We start from the raw sequence: 15595 nt of genomic DNA, 5'->3' as shown, positions 1-15595 counted from the left end.
TTTTCCTAAATTACCTAGTTGGGCTGTCTGCACTGATCAAAGTAACTGACGAAACACCTGTGCCCTGGGAACTGCCTGACTTGGCAACCCATTCCATGTTCTTCAGCCCCTGCCCAGGGGTTTGGTGGGGTGCAATGAGGCATTTCCACGTGTCGGGACCCAGAGTTGCTTTCAAATCCTGTACACTGGGTGTCCGAGGCAGTTTGATCAGTCTCACTGCTACTGTGGCCACTCTCCTTCACTTCCTGCTGCACCATCCCATCCATTAGTAAATCAAGTTGATTATCCTTTTCAAGTTTTCCAGCTGCAGAAAACTTGCAAACTACTAAACTAAGTAAACTAGAGCACTTCAATCCGTGGAATTATCATTCATTCAGCGCTGCCTGTGTGCAAAACACTGCACCAAGTGCTTGGGAGAGTACATTATAATAATAAAGAGACGCATTCTCTGCCCACAGTGAGCTTACAGTCTAGAGGGGGAGACGGCCATTAATATAAATAAATAAATGGTATTTCACAGCACTTGGGCCACTTAGGTAAACTACGCTATCACTCGCTTCCTAAAGAGAAGGGGAGTGTAATGTGTTTAAGCAAAACAGAGTGGGGAGCCCTATCACCCCACTTCTGACTTCTTTTTATCACCATCTTCATAGCAGACTGTTCTTGCAGCATCAAGAACAGGTGATGGCCCCCCTCGGGGTGCAAATTGGCCAGGATTCACACTGACACACACTCATTCATTCAGTCGTATGTATTAAGCGCTTACCTTGTGCAGAGCACTGTACTAAGCACTCGGAAAGAACAATACAGCAATAAAGAGAGACGGTCCCCGCCCACAACGAGCTCTCAGTCTAGAGAGGGGGAGACAGACATCAATACAAGTAAACAGACATTCTTTTTCCACAGCCTCCCCCCACCTCCAAACCTCAGCGATCAGCCCGTTCTAAACCAGCTACACCTCATTTCCTAGTTGCTAATGAAAGGTGATGGAGGTTTTTTGTGGTATTTGTTTGTGGTATTTGTAGAAAAAAAAATGTGAGCCCCACGTGGGACAGTCTGATTACCCTGTATCTACCCTAGCGCTTAGAACAGTGCTCTGCACATAGTAAGCGCCTAACAAATACCATAATTATTATTATTATTTGTTAAGTACTTACTCTGTGCCAAGCACTGTACTAGGTAGCGGGGTAGATACAACCCATTCAGGAGGGACACAGTTCACGTCCCACTTTAAGCTCACAGTCTTAATCCCCATTTTACATATGCCGTAACTGAGGCATGGAGAAGTGAAGTGACTTACCCAAGGTCACACAGCAGAAGACAAGCGGCGGAGCCAGGGTTAGAACCCAAGTTCTCTAGCTCCCAAGCGTGGGCTCTTTCCTTTAGGCCACACTGCTTCCAGACACCATTTTTAGAACATATTCGGCTAACTAAGAGCAACCAGTAGGAGTTGGGACAGTCAGGAGTGGAAAGAGGGAGTTTGCAGTAGGTCATTGGGCTGTAGTAAGTGTTCATCACTATTGCTGTCAAGTGGCGGGTGAACCCATGTTTGGATCCCGACTCTGACCCTTGTCAGCTGTGTGACTGTGGGCAAGTCACTTCACTTCTCTGTGCCTCAGTTCCCTCATCTGGAAAATGGGGATGAAGACTGTGAGCCTCACGTGGGACAACCTCATTCCCCTGTATCTACCCCAGCGCTTAGAACAGTGCTGTACACGTAGTAAGCGCTAAACAAATACCAACATTATTAACATTATTATCATGTTGTTTTAAATGACTTTCGACTCTCTTTAATGAAGACTTGCGTTCTAAAATGACTTTTGACTCTCTTTAATGAAGGCTTACGTTCTACTATTAAAAGTTGCCTATGTCTCTCCTCTCTGAATCTATCCATCATTTCTCTCTCCCTTCTCTCCCCCCACCCCCCACCTCTTGCCTCTCTTCCACTTGCGCCAGAAACGGCAAGACGGTACATGAGCGGTATTCCCCCCCAAAAAAGTTGAAAAGCCCATGGTGGCAAACAGTGAGGCTGTTAAAGGTGTTTTGAGTCAAACAGCAGTATATTTGGTTTAAAGACATTTGCCTCCTGTAGACAAAGCAATAGAATGCAAGTTCATTAACTTTTTGATAATTGCCAGAGAAATTAAAGATGATTCCATTTGAGTAGGAACATTAAATGTCTTCGATGGGGAAAGTGGTGATAATCTGTCTTGGAGTCAAATATGTTATTTTGGGTATCGTGATTTAGAAGCTGGTCTTAATGAGAAGACGTTAATTATGAATCAGTTGGGTAATCAGAGTTATCGGGTGCATGTATTTACACAAAAAATGTAGTGGCTTTTGAACCAGAATTTTTTGGGTGATGTTTGTGGGGTTGCTTTGACCTTTATCATCAAACTTTGAAATAACGTATGTAATTCAGAAATTATTTCATTTTGTCCCAAAGGAACTAACCAGATGAACCTTCCAGCAGGAGGCCTAGCAGCAGACCAGCAAACGAATTTGATTTCTGAAACGGCTCTTCCAACTTCCCTTGGGGCAACAAAGTAAGACCTGACATTTGAGTTGATGCGTCCATAAGCCCCTTCCGTACTAAGTGCGTGTGAGTCGGTGTGTCGTGGGCGAAGTGGAGGGAGAGAGAGACTGAGTGCCTTAAAGCCACTGGCCACAAGTTTCTTCTTGCTGCTGCAGAGGGAATGGGCAACTATAAGAGGTTTGTGAGGAGCCGGGGGATGTGTGGTGAATGAAGCTTTAGAAAAGTGAGCCGCGCAGCGGAGTCTGATAGAGACTGCACAGGGGAGAGACAGGAAGCAGGAAGGACTGTGAGCAGGCCGATGTGGTCAGCAGACAGGGATGTGGCAAGTGCCTGGACCAGCATGGGGGTCGTTTGGTTAGAGAGAAAGGGATGGATCAATCAGTAGGTTGAATTCAGTGAGTACTTACTCTGCGCGGATCACTTGATAAAGTGCTCTGCACATAGTAAGCGCTCAGTAAGTACTATTGAATGAATGAATAAAGCTTTTGGTTGAGATAATTCAGTGCAGTTCATAGAGACGATCCCTTCTTTCAGTGTAGCGGAGGAGACGCAATAAACTATGGATAGGAGGAAGCAATAGAATATATAATAGAGATATGTGCAAAGTGCAGTGAGAGGATGTGAGTGCCCAAGTGCTTAGATAATGTGGAACTTTTCAAGTGGCAGTGGGAGAATAGGGTAGGGAGATAAACTAGTCAGGGAAGGCTGCCTGCAGGAGGTGTGGTTTCAGAAGGATCTCAAAGCAACCTGGGACTGTGACGGAGGAATAACGAACAGGATTGAATGAGGGGGAGGGATCAAGATTAATGCCAAGGTTATGAGCGTGAGTGATAGAGGGGGTGATGGTGTCCTTAACTGGTAGGAAAGTTAGGTGATGGGCAGGATTTGGGATAAAAGATGAGGAATTTGTCTTGAGCTAGACCTGCCAGCGGGAATTAGAAGAAGAGTTGTCCTCCGTGCGTGAGGAAATCTAAGATTGTAGAGTCGGTGAGAGGTCGGGGCTAGGCAGAAGGATTTGGGAGTTGACCACATAGAGGTGATAGTTAAAGTCGTAGGAGCAGATGGCCTTCTCAGGGGAGCGAGCGAGTGTAAATTGGGATGAAAAAGAGACTCAGAATTGAGCCTCGTGGGATGCCCACGGTAGAGAAGCAGCGTGGCTTAGTGGAAAGGGCCTGGGCTTCTCTGAGCCTCAGTTCCCTCATCTGTAAAATGGGGATGAAGACTGTGAGCCTCATGTGGGGCAACCTGATCACCTTGTATCCCCCCAGCGCTTAGAACAGTGCTCTGCACATATAGTAAGCGCTTAATAAATACCAACATTATTATTATTAATTCCCATTTTCAGATGAGGAAACTGAGGCACAGTTAGGTGAAGTGACTTATCCAACCCAAGGCCACACAGCAGACAAGTGGCAGAGCCAGGTATTAATGAAAAATTTTTCTAATCATCAATCTGCCCAATTCCTTTCGAGTTGGCCTCAAACCTACGATTCTATGCTTGTTAAGAGAAGAGCTTTCCAGCCCTCACACTAAATTCTGCCAGTGTCGTTTCCTTCTCTACCTCCCACCCTTATTATTATTAATAATAATAATAGTATTTGTTAAGCGCTTACTACGTGCAGAGCACTGTTCTAAGCTCTGGAGTAGATACCAGATAATCAGGTTGTCCCATGTGGGACTCACATTTTTTAATCCCCATTTTTGCAGATGAGGTAACTGAGGCACAGAAAAGTTAAGTGGCTTGCCCAAGGTCACACAGCAGACAAGTGGCAGAGCCGGGATGAGAACCCACAACCTCTGACTCCCAAGCCCGGGCTCTTTCCACTGAGCCATGCTGCTTTGAGCCTTATGCAGGACAGGGACTGTGTCCAACCTGATTTCCTTGTATGCACCCCTGTGCTTAGTGCAGTGCCTGGCACATAGTTTGCGCTTAACAAATACTAGTATCATAATTATTGTTGTTATTATTATTATATCACTAGTATTCTGGAATGTCATTCTTTGGGTCAGTGGATGTGCACTGATTTAGCTCTGGTATCTCTCTGTTACTCGTAGTAGTTATAAGCTACACTTTTGTGAACCTAAAATTTTTGAGCCTAATCTTCCGGTAAGTATAAAGGATTAGATTATGTTTACAATCATGTGTTCCATTCCTTAACTTGGCATAGAGTGGCGTGTTTGATAAAGACTAATTATAGCTTTGCAGAGATGGGTACTATCATTCACATTTCATAGAACAGGAAAATAAAATGAACTCTCCCTCAATTAAGCAGTAATTACTAATCTAATTTCTATATTATCGAGGCTTTTTTTTTTCTGTTATGGTGTTTCATTAAGACCATCTCCACTACAGAGCCCGTAAGTGTCAGGGAATAGAAACAAAACTCGTCAGTCCATTTTACTTCTTAGCCTCTACGGGAAATGGAAACATTGTTAACCATAGTAGCAAAATGAGGTATTTGGAGTATCCGTGCACTTTGATTATCCATGCCTCAAAGTGTAAATAATCAAGGATTGACTTTTACCTTTAAGAACTGATAAGGAAAATGTTAACCGCATCAGTTTTCTTTTAGGTAAGTCCTAGTTGTAGCCCATTCCATAGAATGGGAAAAGGAGAAATGGGGTAGATGTAGCTTTGGAGAATGGTTTGGGAATTTCTGTCTCACGGATCTTGAAGGATCCAGGCTGAGAAGGAAATTTGCCGCATTAAGTGTTTGTCCCCCTTGCGGAATATTACCGGTTGGTCGAGGTGAGACGTGACTCCGGGTGGAGGTGCTGTGTTCTACACCGGGTTATAGGAAGAAATGGAGCTCCGGGATGGCAAGGAGGGAATAGAAATCCCTGAGATGAAAGGGAATGGTTGAAGTTGGAAAGCCGTCCCATGATGTCAGTTTATCTAGGTGGGAAGTTATCCTGGGTACAGCGGATGGGGTGCTGTGGGTTGATGCAAAGGTGGAAAAAAGATATGCCTTAAGAGGGAAGTGAACTAAGTGGGAAGGAGTGTGTGTGTTGCGGTGAGAGGTTGTCCGGGCACTATCATTCCCTCAACCCAGAAGTCTTCCCACCTTATCTCCTTCCCTCCTACTCTAGTTTATAGAGATTTCTTTTCTATTTGCATGTGTTTGTTTCTATGGAGAATGAGCACCCACGAATAGGGACACTTTAAAAAGAAATTTGAATTGTCTTTTAAGTGATTCATTTCTTGGCTCCAATTGTTTTAACAATACGGTTTATGGCAGGTCTGCCAGAAAAAGTACCCTCTGATGACATTGGCTCCACTCTTGTACTAGTTTTTAGCATTGTTGGTATTTTTAAATTGAATTTACTCTTATGCGTCACGTCTTTAATTTCTTTGGGTCTTTTCCCTCTTTTCTGCAGTTCTGATCTTTGAACCCATCTTGTTTTGAAAATTAATGTGTCAGATGAGTGACTGTAGGAAGAATCTTTAGAACTGCGTGGCAGAAGATAGTCGTTTAAGTTCTTTTGGCCTTCGTTTTGAAGCCCTGCGTTTCGAAAGGCTCTCCCACCACATATCGGTTTTGGATGATTCATTTTTTGCAGCGTTTTCAGTGATGGGTGTGATTGGACAAAACTTGGCTAGAGGCAGGAAGTGAGGAGAGCTTTTGAAAACGGGCTGGTATTTTCAGTAGATGAATAAAGGTCCTCTGTTGTTCTCTCACTTTTAGCCAATTAATGAATGATGGTACAAATCCTGGCAACGTTGGAAGCCTCAGCACTATGCCTACAGCCGCACCTCCGTCGAGCACTGGAGTTAGGAAAGCGTGGCATGAACATGTCACTCAGGATTTGCGCAATCATTTAGTGCATAAACTGTAAGTATGCGCTGCTCAGGTCCCTTCCTATCTCCAACAGTGTCAGACCTCAGTAAAGGCTGAAATGATGACCTGATAAGAGAACACGGCCATAGTGATGGAATCAGTGTGGCTTAGTGGATGAAGCACAGGCCCGGGAGTCAGAAGGACCTGGGTTCTGATCCCAGCTCTGCCCACTGGCTGCTTCTGTGATCTTGGGCAAGTCGCTTAACTTCTCTGGGCCTCAGTTCCCTCATCTGGAAAATGGGGATTAAGACTGGGAGCCTCATGTGGACAGGGACTGTGTCCACTCCGATTTGCCCGTATCCACCCCAGCACTTAGTACAGCGCCTGGCACAAAGTAAGCACTTAAATGCCACAGATGTTGTTGTTATCCTTATTGTTATCATCATTATTATTAATAATAATAATAAGCTCTGTGCCATTGGAGTTGGAAGCTGGCTTTCTCCTTTAACACCCTTGGTTTTTTACCATTTGATTTTCCCTCAGAAAAACGAAGATTTAAAGTTGTAGAATTTTGGAGCAAAATGGAGTATTATTGGAGCTTTCATCTTTAAATCTCATCAACTAATGATACTCTAAGTGACAGACAGAATATTATGTTATTATGATATAAAATATGTTGGATGTTCCTAGTAAGCAAATTTCTTATGATTTGGTCCAGTGACATGGAGCTCAACACGAGGTGTTTAATCTTTATTTGACAAGAGTTTGTTGTAAAAAGTTGTGATTTTTTTGTTTCGTTCTTAACGGGCACCATAGAAATGTCACGTTATCAACGGTAGATGGAACCACTAAGTGATGTAATGTGGACTTACTAAGCACAGTTGATTTTTTCATTTCTTTCAGTGTCCAAGCAATTTTTCCAACTCCTGATCCAGCAGCACTCAAAGATCGCCGTATGGAGAATCTGGTAGCCTATGCCAGGAAAGTGGAAGGGGATATGTATGAATCTGCCAATAGTAGGGTATGTTTCTTCATAGCAGATATTTGCGGCATTTCAGTGAATTTGCATGCAACCAGAGACGGTGCAGTCCAAATTGAACTAAGGACTCCAGTCTAACCCAATCATCCTCTTGACTTCTCAGTTGCCTTTGACACTGATGATCATTCCCTCCTTCTAGAAGTTCTCTCTGGCCCTGCTGGCTTTACTGACATAGTACTTTTCTAGTTAACTTCCTACCCTGATTGCTCTTTTTCAGTTCTTCCTTACTGACTCTTCATCCTCTCCTCAGCCTTTAACTGTGGTGGCACTGTAGGTTAAAGGCCCTCTTTTCCTCTCACTCAACACCTGTTCTCTCATGGAATTCACCTACTACGTGCCATTTGAATTGGACAGATTCCCAAATCTATCTTACCTGCCCTGACCTCTGTCCTGTTTTACAAGCCCCGTATCATGTCCTGCCTCCAGGACATCTTCACAAGGATGATCTACCATACCTTAACCTCAGGTTCATCTCCCTCAGTCTCCTCATCCTCTTTCTCCTCTTTCATCCCCACCTTCATTTTCCCAGTACTGTCAACAACACTATCATCCTCCCTATCCCCAGAAGCTCTCAACCTGGGTATCCTCTTGGATTGTCTCTGTCGTCCATCCCCCTCACATTCATTCTCTCTTTCAATCCCGCTGATGCTTCCTCTATGCTGTTTTGCCCCTTCTCCACATGGATTTTACTGACAGAATTTGGACAGGTCATAAAGGACTGTGGCAAGATGGTGGCGGGGTTACTGGGGGCTCGAGAAAGGAGTTAAATTGAATAGTTGGGGCGGGGTGTGACCCTGGGAGTCACTGGGGGAGAAATAGCTGAGCAGAAGAGAGTGCACAATTGAAGCAGGTCAGAGGGAATTTGAAGGGTGAGAGTGTTGAGAGGGTGATGTTTAGGGAGTGGAATTTTAGAGCACCCAAGGAGGGGAAGGATGGTAGAGAATCCATGAGGTGTGTGTTAGCCCGTATCAGGTGGAGCTGGTTCAGAGGTCATGGTTAGGATTGAGAACAGAATTCGGAGGGGTAGGTAGTGTGACAGGCTAGATTATTATGATCCTGTAGTTTTAAGTTGGAGTTGAGGTGGTGGGCGACGGCTGAAGACGGTGAGATCTCATGTGCTCCTGCTGATGGGAGGCCAAAGTGGGTTGAAGCAAGAAACCAGCAGAGTTGAGTAGCATGAGGAAGCATATGGCAGAGGGGTCAGAGGGATGGTTTAACATGAAGTTGAAGTCCTTTAGGACGAGAGCAGGAGAAGGGAATGGGTACGGGAAGGAGAAGTGTCAGAAATGCAGAGATGAGGATCAGGAGGGCGGTAGGTAACAGCCATTGGTAGCTGCAGGTGGTGATTAGAGTCGGACAGTATTGGATTCGAACAAAGAAAAGGTGAGATGCGGGGTGGCGGCGTAACCCCAGCAGCAGTAGAAGGGTCGGCTGTCTAAGCCCAAGCCTGAATTTATCGGGGCTCAGCTTTGTTCCAGCCAGAGCAAGGGACACATGGTGACCGTCCACATGGATCTGGTTTCCGCAGAGCTTTACCAGAACGATTCCCTTCATGTGCCGAGTATATCCGTAGGGTAAGAATAAATTCACGGATGAGAGGTTCGTAGGGGGTTGCTAGAAGGAGAAGTAAGGGACGTTAGCGTGGCACCTCAGTAAATATTAGGATAATGTCAAGGAAGGCAACCATCACATCCTTCCTCCGAACACCCCTTTACCGCCGTTGGAGACAAAAGATTAGAGTGAACGGAACAGTGGTCTGACCGAGTAATAGCCTTGCCCTATGTACATTCTCCATGATTATCAGAGCGATCGTTTTATCAAGTAGATCCATATCGATAATACTGAATGCTTTCTTTTCTTTCCAGGACGAATACTATCATTTATTAGCAGAGAAAATCTACAAGATACAAAAGGAGCTAGAAGAAAAGCGAAGGTCTCGTTTACATAAACAAGGGATCCTGGGCAACCAGTCAACCCTGCAGACCCCAGGGGCTCAGCCCCCGGCAATCCCCCAGGTGGCTGCTAGCCTAGGCCAGGCACAGCCCGTGAGACCTCCAAGTACGTGCCCACCTCTCTTTAGCCTCCCTTTCCGCATTTGGTGTCCCTTATTAGGGCTCATGACGTTGGCTGCGCTGAGGGGAATCCGTACTTCAGGAGCTGCGTGACTAATAATAATAATCATAATTGTGGTACTTGTTGAGCGCTTACTTGTGTGCGAGGCACTGTACTGGACGCTGTGGTGGTTACAAGGAAATCAGGTTGGACAACAGTCCCTGGCCCGCAAGGGGCTCACAGTCTTATTCCCCATTTTACAGGTGAGGGAACTGAGTCGCGGAGAAATGAAGGGACTTGCCCAAGGCCACGCAGCAGACAAGTGGCGGAGCCGGGATTAGACCCATGACCTTCAGACTCCCAGGCCTGTGCTCTGTCCACTGTGCCCTGCTGCTTCCAAATACATGGTTCATCTGCATTTTTGCCACGGGTTTAATCACCTGCTTTCCCTCCTACTTAGACCGCGAACCCCACGTGAGGCAGGGACTGTGTCCGACCTTGGCAACTTGTAACAAACCCAGCGTTTCATGTAGTGCTTGGTACATTAATAAACACTGCTGAACCTCGGTTAGGCCTCTTCACTAATTCCCTGAAAATCATTTTAAACAAAAAAGCCCTGGTTGAACTGTCATTTCTCAAAGATAATCATTGATCGTCTATTAATGCATTCCCAAGATTCAGAAATATTGACCTAACAATATAAATTTAAAAACAGTGGTAGGATCAATCGACAAGGTAAATAAATGCAAGTACTAAAAACTTCGAACTAGATTGTTTGTAAAGTGTGAGCGTGTATAAATGCATCCTTTTCAGTGTTATCTTTTGCATCCGTTTTGGCAAAATTGCACCCTGTCCTAACATGTTAGAGATCTCTCACTGTCTTTGCTGAATAGATCTGCAGTTTTCTGATACTGAATTGAAATAGGGTCTAATCACTATCTGGCAAAAGACTTTGGAGGTTGAGGAGAAGAGAAAAGGAGGTGTACAGCCAAAATAAACTGTGCAGCAGCATCTCAGAGTAAGAGCTGGGAGAAATGCTAGCATTAACATTTCATAGCATTATCACAAAAGCACTAAAAGAAGAATTGCATGTGTTTCGTTTGCGAATGTGAACATTTCCTTAAATGTTTTTGATTTTCCTTTTATCCTGGTGTCCCGAGAGTTCTCTAAGACCAGTTCTTACAAGCTTAACCTCTCTCCCTACAAAAGGAATCCCTCAAACCGATCATTTTTCTCTAACTGATTCTTACAATTTCATTACAGATGGGCCCATGTCGATGCCAAATGTGCCTATGAACCGCATGCAGGTTTCTCCAGGTATTTAACTAGTCTTGTGGTTGTTGCTTTAATCTAACGTGTTGCTGTTCAAAGCTTTCCCCTCGGCTTTATTTTCCCTCTTTGGATTTCTTAAGATTGCAGTCCTTATTCTTCCCCTCTTCCTTTTGGGTTCTCGATCGGATGCGATCTCCTTGGGACTTCTCCCTAGCAGTATTTTAGTTTATCTGCCAGTGATTCTTCCAAGTTTAACTGCATTTGCTAGTTTAACAGCTGCGTACCCTACCTGTCATTTAACTTCTACAAATAAGCACTTCATTTTCCATCGTTTTCATTTAGTTCTCTATGCCAGCCAGACTTGGTTGATATTTGTCCCAAGCAAATTGTAGAGGTAGCTTCTGTGTAGGCTTACACAGGTAGATGAGGGACATAGCGGTCGCTAACTCTGGTAGCTTCTCACAGATACTCCCAGAAATCATTCCGAGAAAGTTTGTAGCTTGTGTTTATCAGAATGATCCAGCTTGATATACCCTTCCCGGTGTCAGCTCCTTCCCCTCCTGGATTCTGTGTCGACACCCAGAGATGAATACTTCAGAGATTCGGGTAATTTTTATGGCTTGGGCAGGTAGAGGGTATTGATACTCTTCCCACCTCCCTCCTGCCCTTGACCCAACCAACAGTGGAACTAGGTAGATTTTCCAATTCCTACCTGCCCGCTGGGCTCCAGCTCACCAACCTCTGACACCCTAGTCTCCCGTGGCCTTTGAGCTGTCGCTCTCTTCCTGCCAACGGCATCATGGGCATTGAGGAGGGTAACTCCCAGAGCCCAGTAGCCTAATTTGTCTCTCTTTTTCTGCCTGGAGATTCCCTTATCCTGTCATGGCCTTGGGGGAGCGTTGCTCTGGAGTTCTGGCGAGCACTGAGTCTTTTCTTCCCTTTCCCTCCCCTTCCCTCGGGCATCTAAAAGCCCTGCTAGGTTTCCGGCATATCACTCATGTGAGCAGTACCTGTAGGGACCTAGCTGGGACCTCCTCCCCATGCACTGCATTTTGAGGTTTCTGATGGGGTTATCCAGGATGGCCTGCCAGTCTGCCTGACCACCTCCCCACCAGATCGTAAAGCCCTTCCTGCCCATCCAAATTATCCAGCTTGCACCGTGAGGTGATGCAGTCGGGTGTTTCATTGCCGCTCTCGTTGAGCTCATCTTCTTTTCATTGGTATTCCTCTGGAACAATTCTATAGGACTGCCTGTCTTGAAAACCAGTGCTCTGCCCGTGGGAAGAGAAATTCACCCAAACAAGGTGCCCCTTCCCCTCCTAAAGCTGTCTTCACTCTCCAAATGGAAGAAGCGGGAGTCATCAGACCAGATTAGGAATGCCTTCTTGCCTGCCCACCCTGAAATACAGACAGTCGTCTCCTCTCATCTGTTACGGAACCTGCCGTTTTCCCCCTCAAAAACCTGACTGCCAGCAATCTATCGTAGACCTAGACAGTTAAACCTCACACCCTTTTCTTTCCAAATAATTTCTCCCACTTTGTCCTTACTCCTACAGCTGAAGGAAGGCTCTGTACCTCACTCTGGTGTACCTACATTGTAAGGCCCATGTGGGACAGGATCGCTTTCTGATGCTCTTATCTTAACCTAAGGAGGAGTATTGGGGTCCAGTGGAAAGAGCACAGTCCTGGGAGTTAGGGCACTAGGACACCTGGGTTCCAATCCCAGTTCCACCACTTGCTGTTTGACCTTGGACATGTCAATTTATTTGGGCCTCAGTTTCCACATGAAGACAATGGAGATAAATACCTGTTCTTCTCTGTTCAGCTGTGAGTCTCATGTGGGATGGAGACCGTGTCCACTCTGACAGTATCATAGCATATTGGACTGTGAGCCCCTTGTATTTAGGCAGGTAGCCCCATGTGGGCCAGGGACTCTGGCCTGATTAACTTAACTCCAATGCTTAAAACAGTGCTCGACACGCAGTAAGCACTTAACAGTTACCATAATAATAGCTACCTCGGTGCCTGGTTTAGTCCTTGGTACATAGTGCTTAATAAGTACCACAATTATTGTGATTATGCTGAATGAATAGCATAACTATTATTTTCGGCAAGTTGAGCTTCAAGCCATCATCCCACCTTCTCAATTCTATCTCAGAAACACATTGAAACAGGGGACCGAAGGGTCTTTGACGTCCTGAATTGTATGGCGAGACCTGCTAAACCTGGGGTCTACAAGTTCTCGTAGCACAAAAGATGTTATACCGACCACGGCCTTCTGTTCCGTCCACCTGAGGGGGGTCTTAAAGGCTTGACGTTATTGAAACTGAGCTGCAGCCAGCCAATTCCAACTCTGAGCAATTCAAGATATAATAAGCCCTATCCTTATGGCTAGGGCCATTAGTAGGGACATTTGGTGCCTGGATGAGGTCACATTGAATGTGTCCGGCCTATCCCAACCAGCAGTAGACGTTATTAACCTTAATGGCAAGTGTAGATTTGGATTAAGGCATCAGTGAAGTTATCCAGGCCAAAGAAAATGAGGAAGTCATCTGCAGTTACCATGGCCTTTCCTTTTCCTTTTCATAGCAGACTCTGGAGAAAGGCGTGGGCCTGGCATTGTGGATTCAGCAGTTGCTGGCAAACACCTAGTTCATCCAGACTACCATCTTGCAGGGTGCTGACTTCTAACAGCAATTCGTGCAGGGGGCAGAGCAGGAGCCAGAGATACAGGGACAAAGAACCTGGCCAGAGTCAGCAAGAACACTGAGCATAGTATGCGTCACTTTCCTGCTTAAGAGGAGGAAGGATTGGCCGATTGTCCCCTCTCACCTCTGGCCAAGCATCTCATTGAATTTCTGGACTTTCGGCATCATTTCCCTAGGATGCTGTTCGAAATTCATATGCAGAATTCAAAAATTCTGCTTGCTAACCCACCGTAAGCACTAAGGGAAGTCCAGCCTTTGTGCTGTAGATGAGTTGCCTTGTAGCTAAAAAGGGAAAGGGGTCCTTAGTCCTTCTTCTTCACGTTCCCCCCGAATCAGAATGTGTGAACTTGGTTGTGGTACTTCTTAAAATGCTTACGATGTGTTAAAGCCAGCTTACCGCAGACCGTAAATTTCCCGACCTCTTCACAATTTGAAGGCCCCCTAATTCTTGGGCTCCTAATAGCATATTCATCTAACTGACCAAATTCCCTCTGGAGCACATACATGGTTGCAGTTGGCAGGCTCCATTCTGTCACCGACCATTTCATTTTGAGGGGACAGCAAAGGCTGGATGCTGGTGACTTACCTGCCCCGCCCTCCCTTATTCACTAGAAACTTCAAGATACGATCAGGTGATCCTTCAAGCTTCCTGCCCAACGTAGTGTCCGATTTCCCTATCAATTTCGAAATCACGCCTCCCACTTTCTAAGATGATCCCTAGTCCCTGAAAGAGCCCACTTTGGACCCAGAGGAGAGCAGATTCTGTATTTGGGTTCTCTCTAAAGCTTCAGGATAAGCATTCCCAGGGATCTCACCTTCCTGGGATGGGCCACTCCGAAAAGAGCTGGCTGTGAATAGCCTCTTCTCCTACAAGGAGGGAGGAACTTGGTAGTCCACTCCACTTCCTTTGATCCTGCAGATGAGTGAGCAGTTTTGGTAGGTTATCTCAAAGACTCTATTTTATTGTGCTCTCCCGAGTGCTTAGTACAGTGCTCTGTGCCCAGTAAGTGCTCAGTGAATACTGTTGATGGACTGATGGATTGAGGAAACCAAAGTGCGGCATGCTGCATCTTCAAAAACTCAAGTTGTGGTAAATAATCCTCATTTATTTTAGCCAGGAAGGTCCATTTATATGTTCCACTTTCCCTAGTAACAAGCTAAATCTTCAAATCAGTGATCTGATGCAGTAAACTCCAGGTATTCTGCCCTCAGCAGTAGGGTAGATTTAGATACACTATAGGAGGGACCCAGCTTTTCCAATTTTCTAACCCTGGGGAGGCCCAGGATTGGCCGCTGTCCCCTACAGCCTCGTTCTGTATGCTTATTTGTCTCTTTTTTAGCCTTCATCATAAAAACATATAAGAACCCCAAGGTTATAAATAGGACTCACTAATCCTCTGCTATTCTGGGATTAGTCTGTATTGTGGGGCGTGGGGATTTTCTCCCCAACCCAACACCCAGGTTGTCTCCCAGGCTTAATGGAGGAGAGTTATAGAACCCATTAAATTGTAGCTTGCCCTTACTTTCATGTTCCTAGCTCAAGCTTCAATTTACAAGCTTCTCTCTTCTCATATGGGAAACTTTTAGCGTTGTTTGTTGAGTGAGGAAAGCCTTTTTTCTTCTCTTTAACCTACTCAGGAGCTAACGTTATGTATATGGATTTCTCTGCAGGTTTTAGGTAGTTTAATACCAAAAAAAAAATTGCCGGGAAAGATTGTTCTTCCCTTCTTCTTTTCAGCTTGTTTCCTGCTAATTTTTACTCTCTCTGTACTCTTGTAAGCCCCTTTCTTAGCCGTCCTGGCTTCTTAGATAGCTGTAGGGTTTCCCTTCTTCACCTATCTGTCCCTTGAGGGCTCTCCTTTGCCTCCCCAAAGTCTCAGAGCCATCTTTCTCAGTCTTTTAGGCCATCCGGCTGCTGTGCCCTTTTTGTTCTTTACTTTGGATTTGTCAGACATGACATGCTCTCTTAATATACTCTCCTCCTCTTCCTCCTTCCTGCTAGCAGAGAGGGGGGTGGGAGTGGCGGAACAGAAACCTCTTATTACCGAGATGGATATTATAGCTCATATTAACAGAATAGCTCTTTTTTTTTTTTTTGTGCCACCACAAAGGAGGTGTGCCATAACTTTAAATTTTTTTCGGTCAAGCAAACATAAGAGTCTAGGGAGGCAGGAGTCTAGGGACAGAGCCGCCAAGAGCAGATTTAACA

At 45.3% G+C, this 15595-nt stretch overlaps 1 protein-coding gene across 3 annotated transcripts in view; it reads left to right on the top strand.

The window, feature by feature from the left end:
- The window catches only part of LOC100080510 (CREB binding protein), a 189986-nt gene that overhangs the window by 110381 nt on the left and 64010 nt on the right, over positions 1-15595 (top strand). For all 3 annotated transcript variants that reach the window (XM_029058424.2, XM_029058425.2, XM_029058423.2), the window contains exons 7-11: positions 2447-2546; positions 6223-6369; positions 7219-7336; positions 9220-9412; positions 10670-10723. In XM_029058424.2, coding sequence (XP_028914257.1) covers positions 2447-2546; positions 6223-6369; positions 7219-7336; positions 9220-9412; positions 10670-10723 — 612 coding nt within the window. The remainder of the gene's footprint in view (positions 1-2446; positions 2547-6222; positions 6370-7218; positions 7337-9219; positions 9413-10669; positions 10724-15595) is intronic.

Source organism: Ornithorhynchus anatinus, chromosome 2 (assembly GCF_004115215.2).
Source record: "Ornithorhynchus anatinus isolate Pmale09 chromosome 2, mOrnAna1.pri.v4, whole genome shotgun sequence".
NCBI classification, from domain to species: Eukaryota; Metazoa; Chordata; class Mammalia; order Monotremata; family Ornithorhynchidae; genus Ornithorhynchus; species Ornithorhynchus anatinus.
The sequence above is the reverse complement of the archived record's forward strand: the minus strand, read 5'-3'. Positions and strand labels throughout refer to the sequence as shown.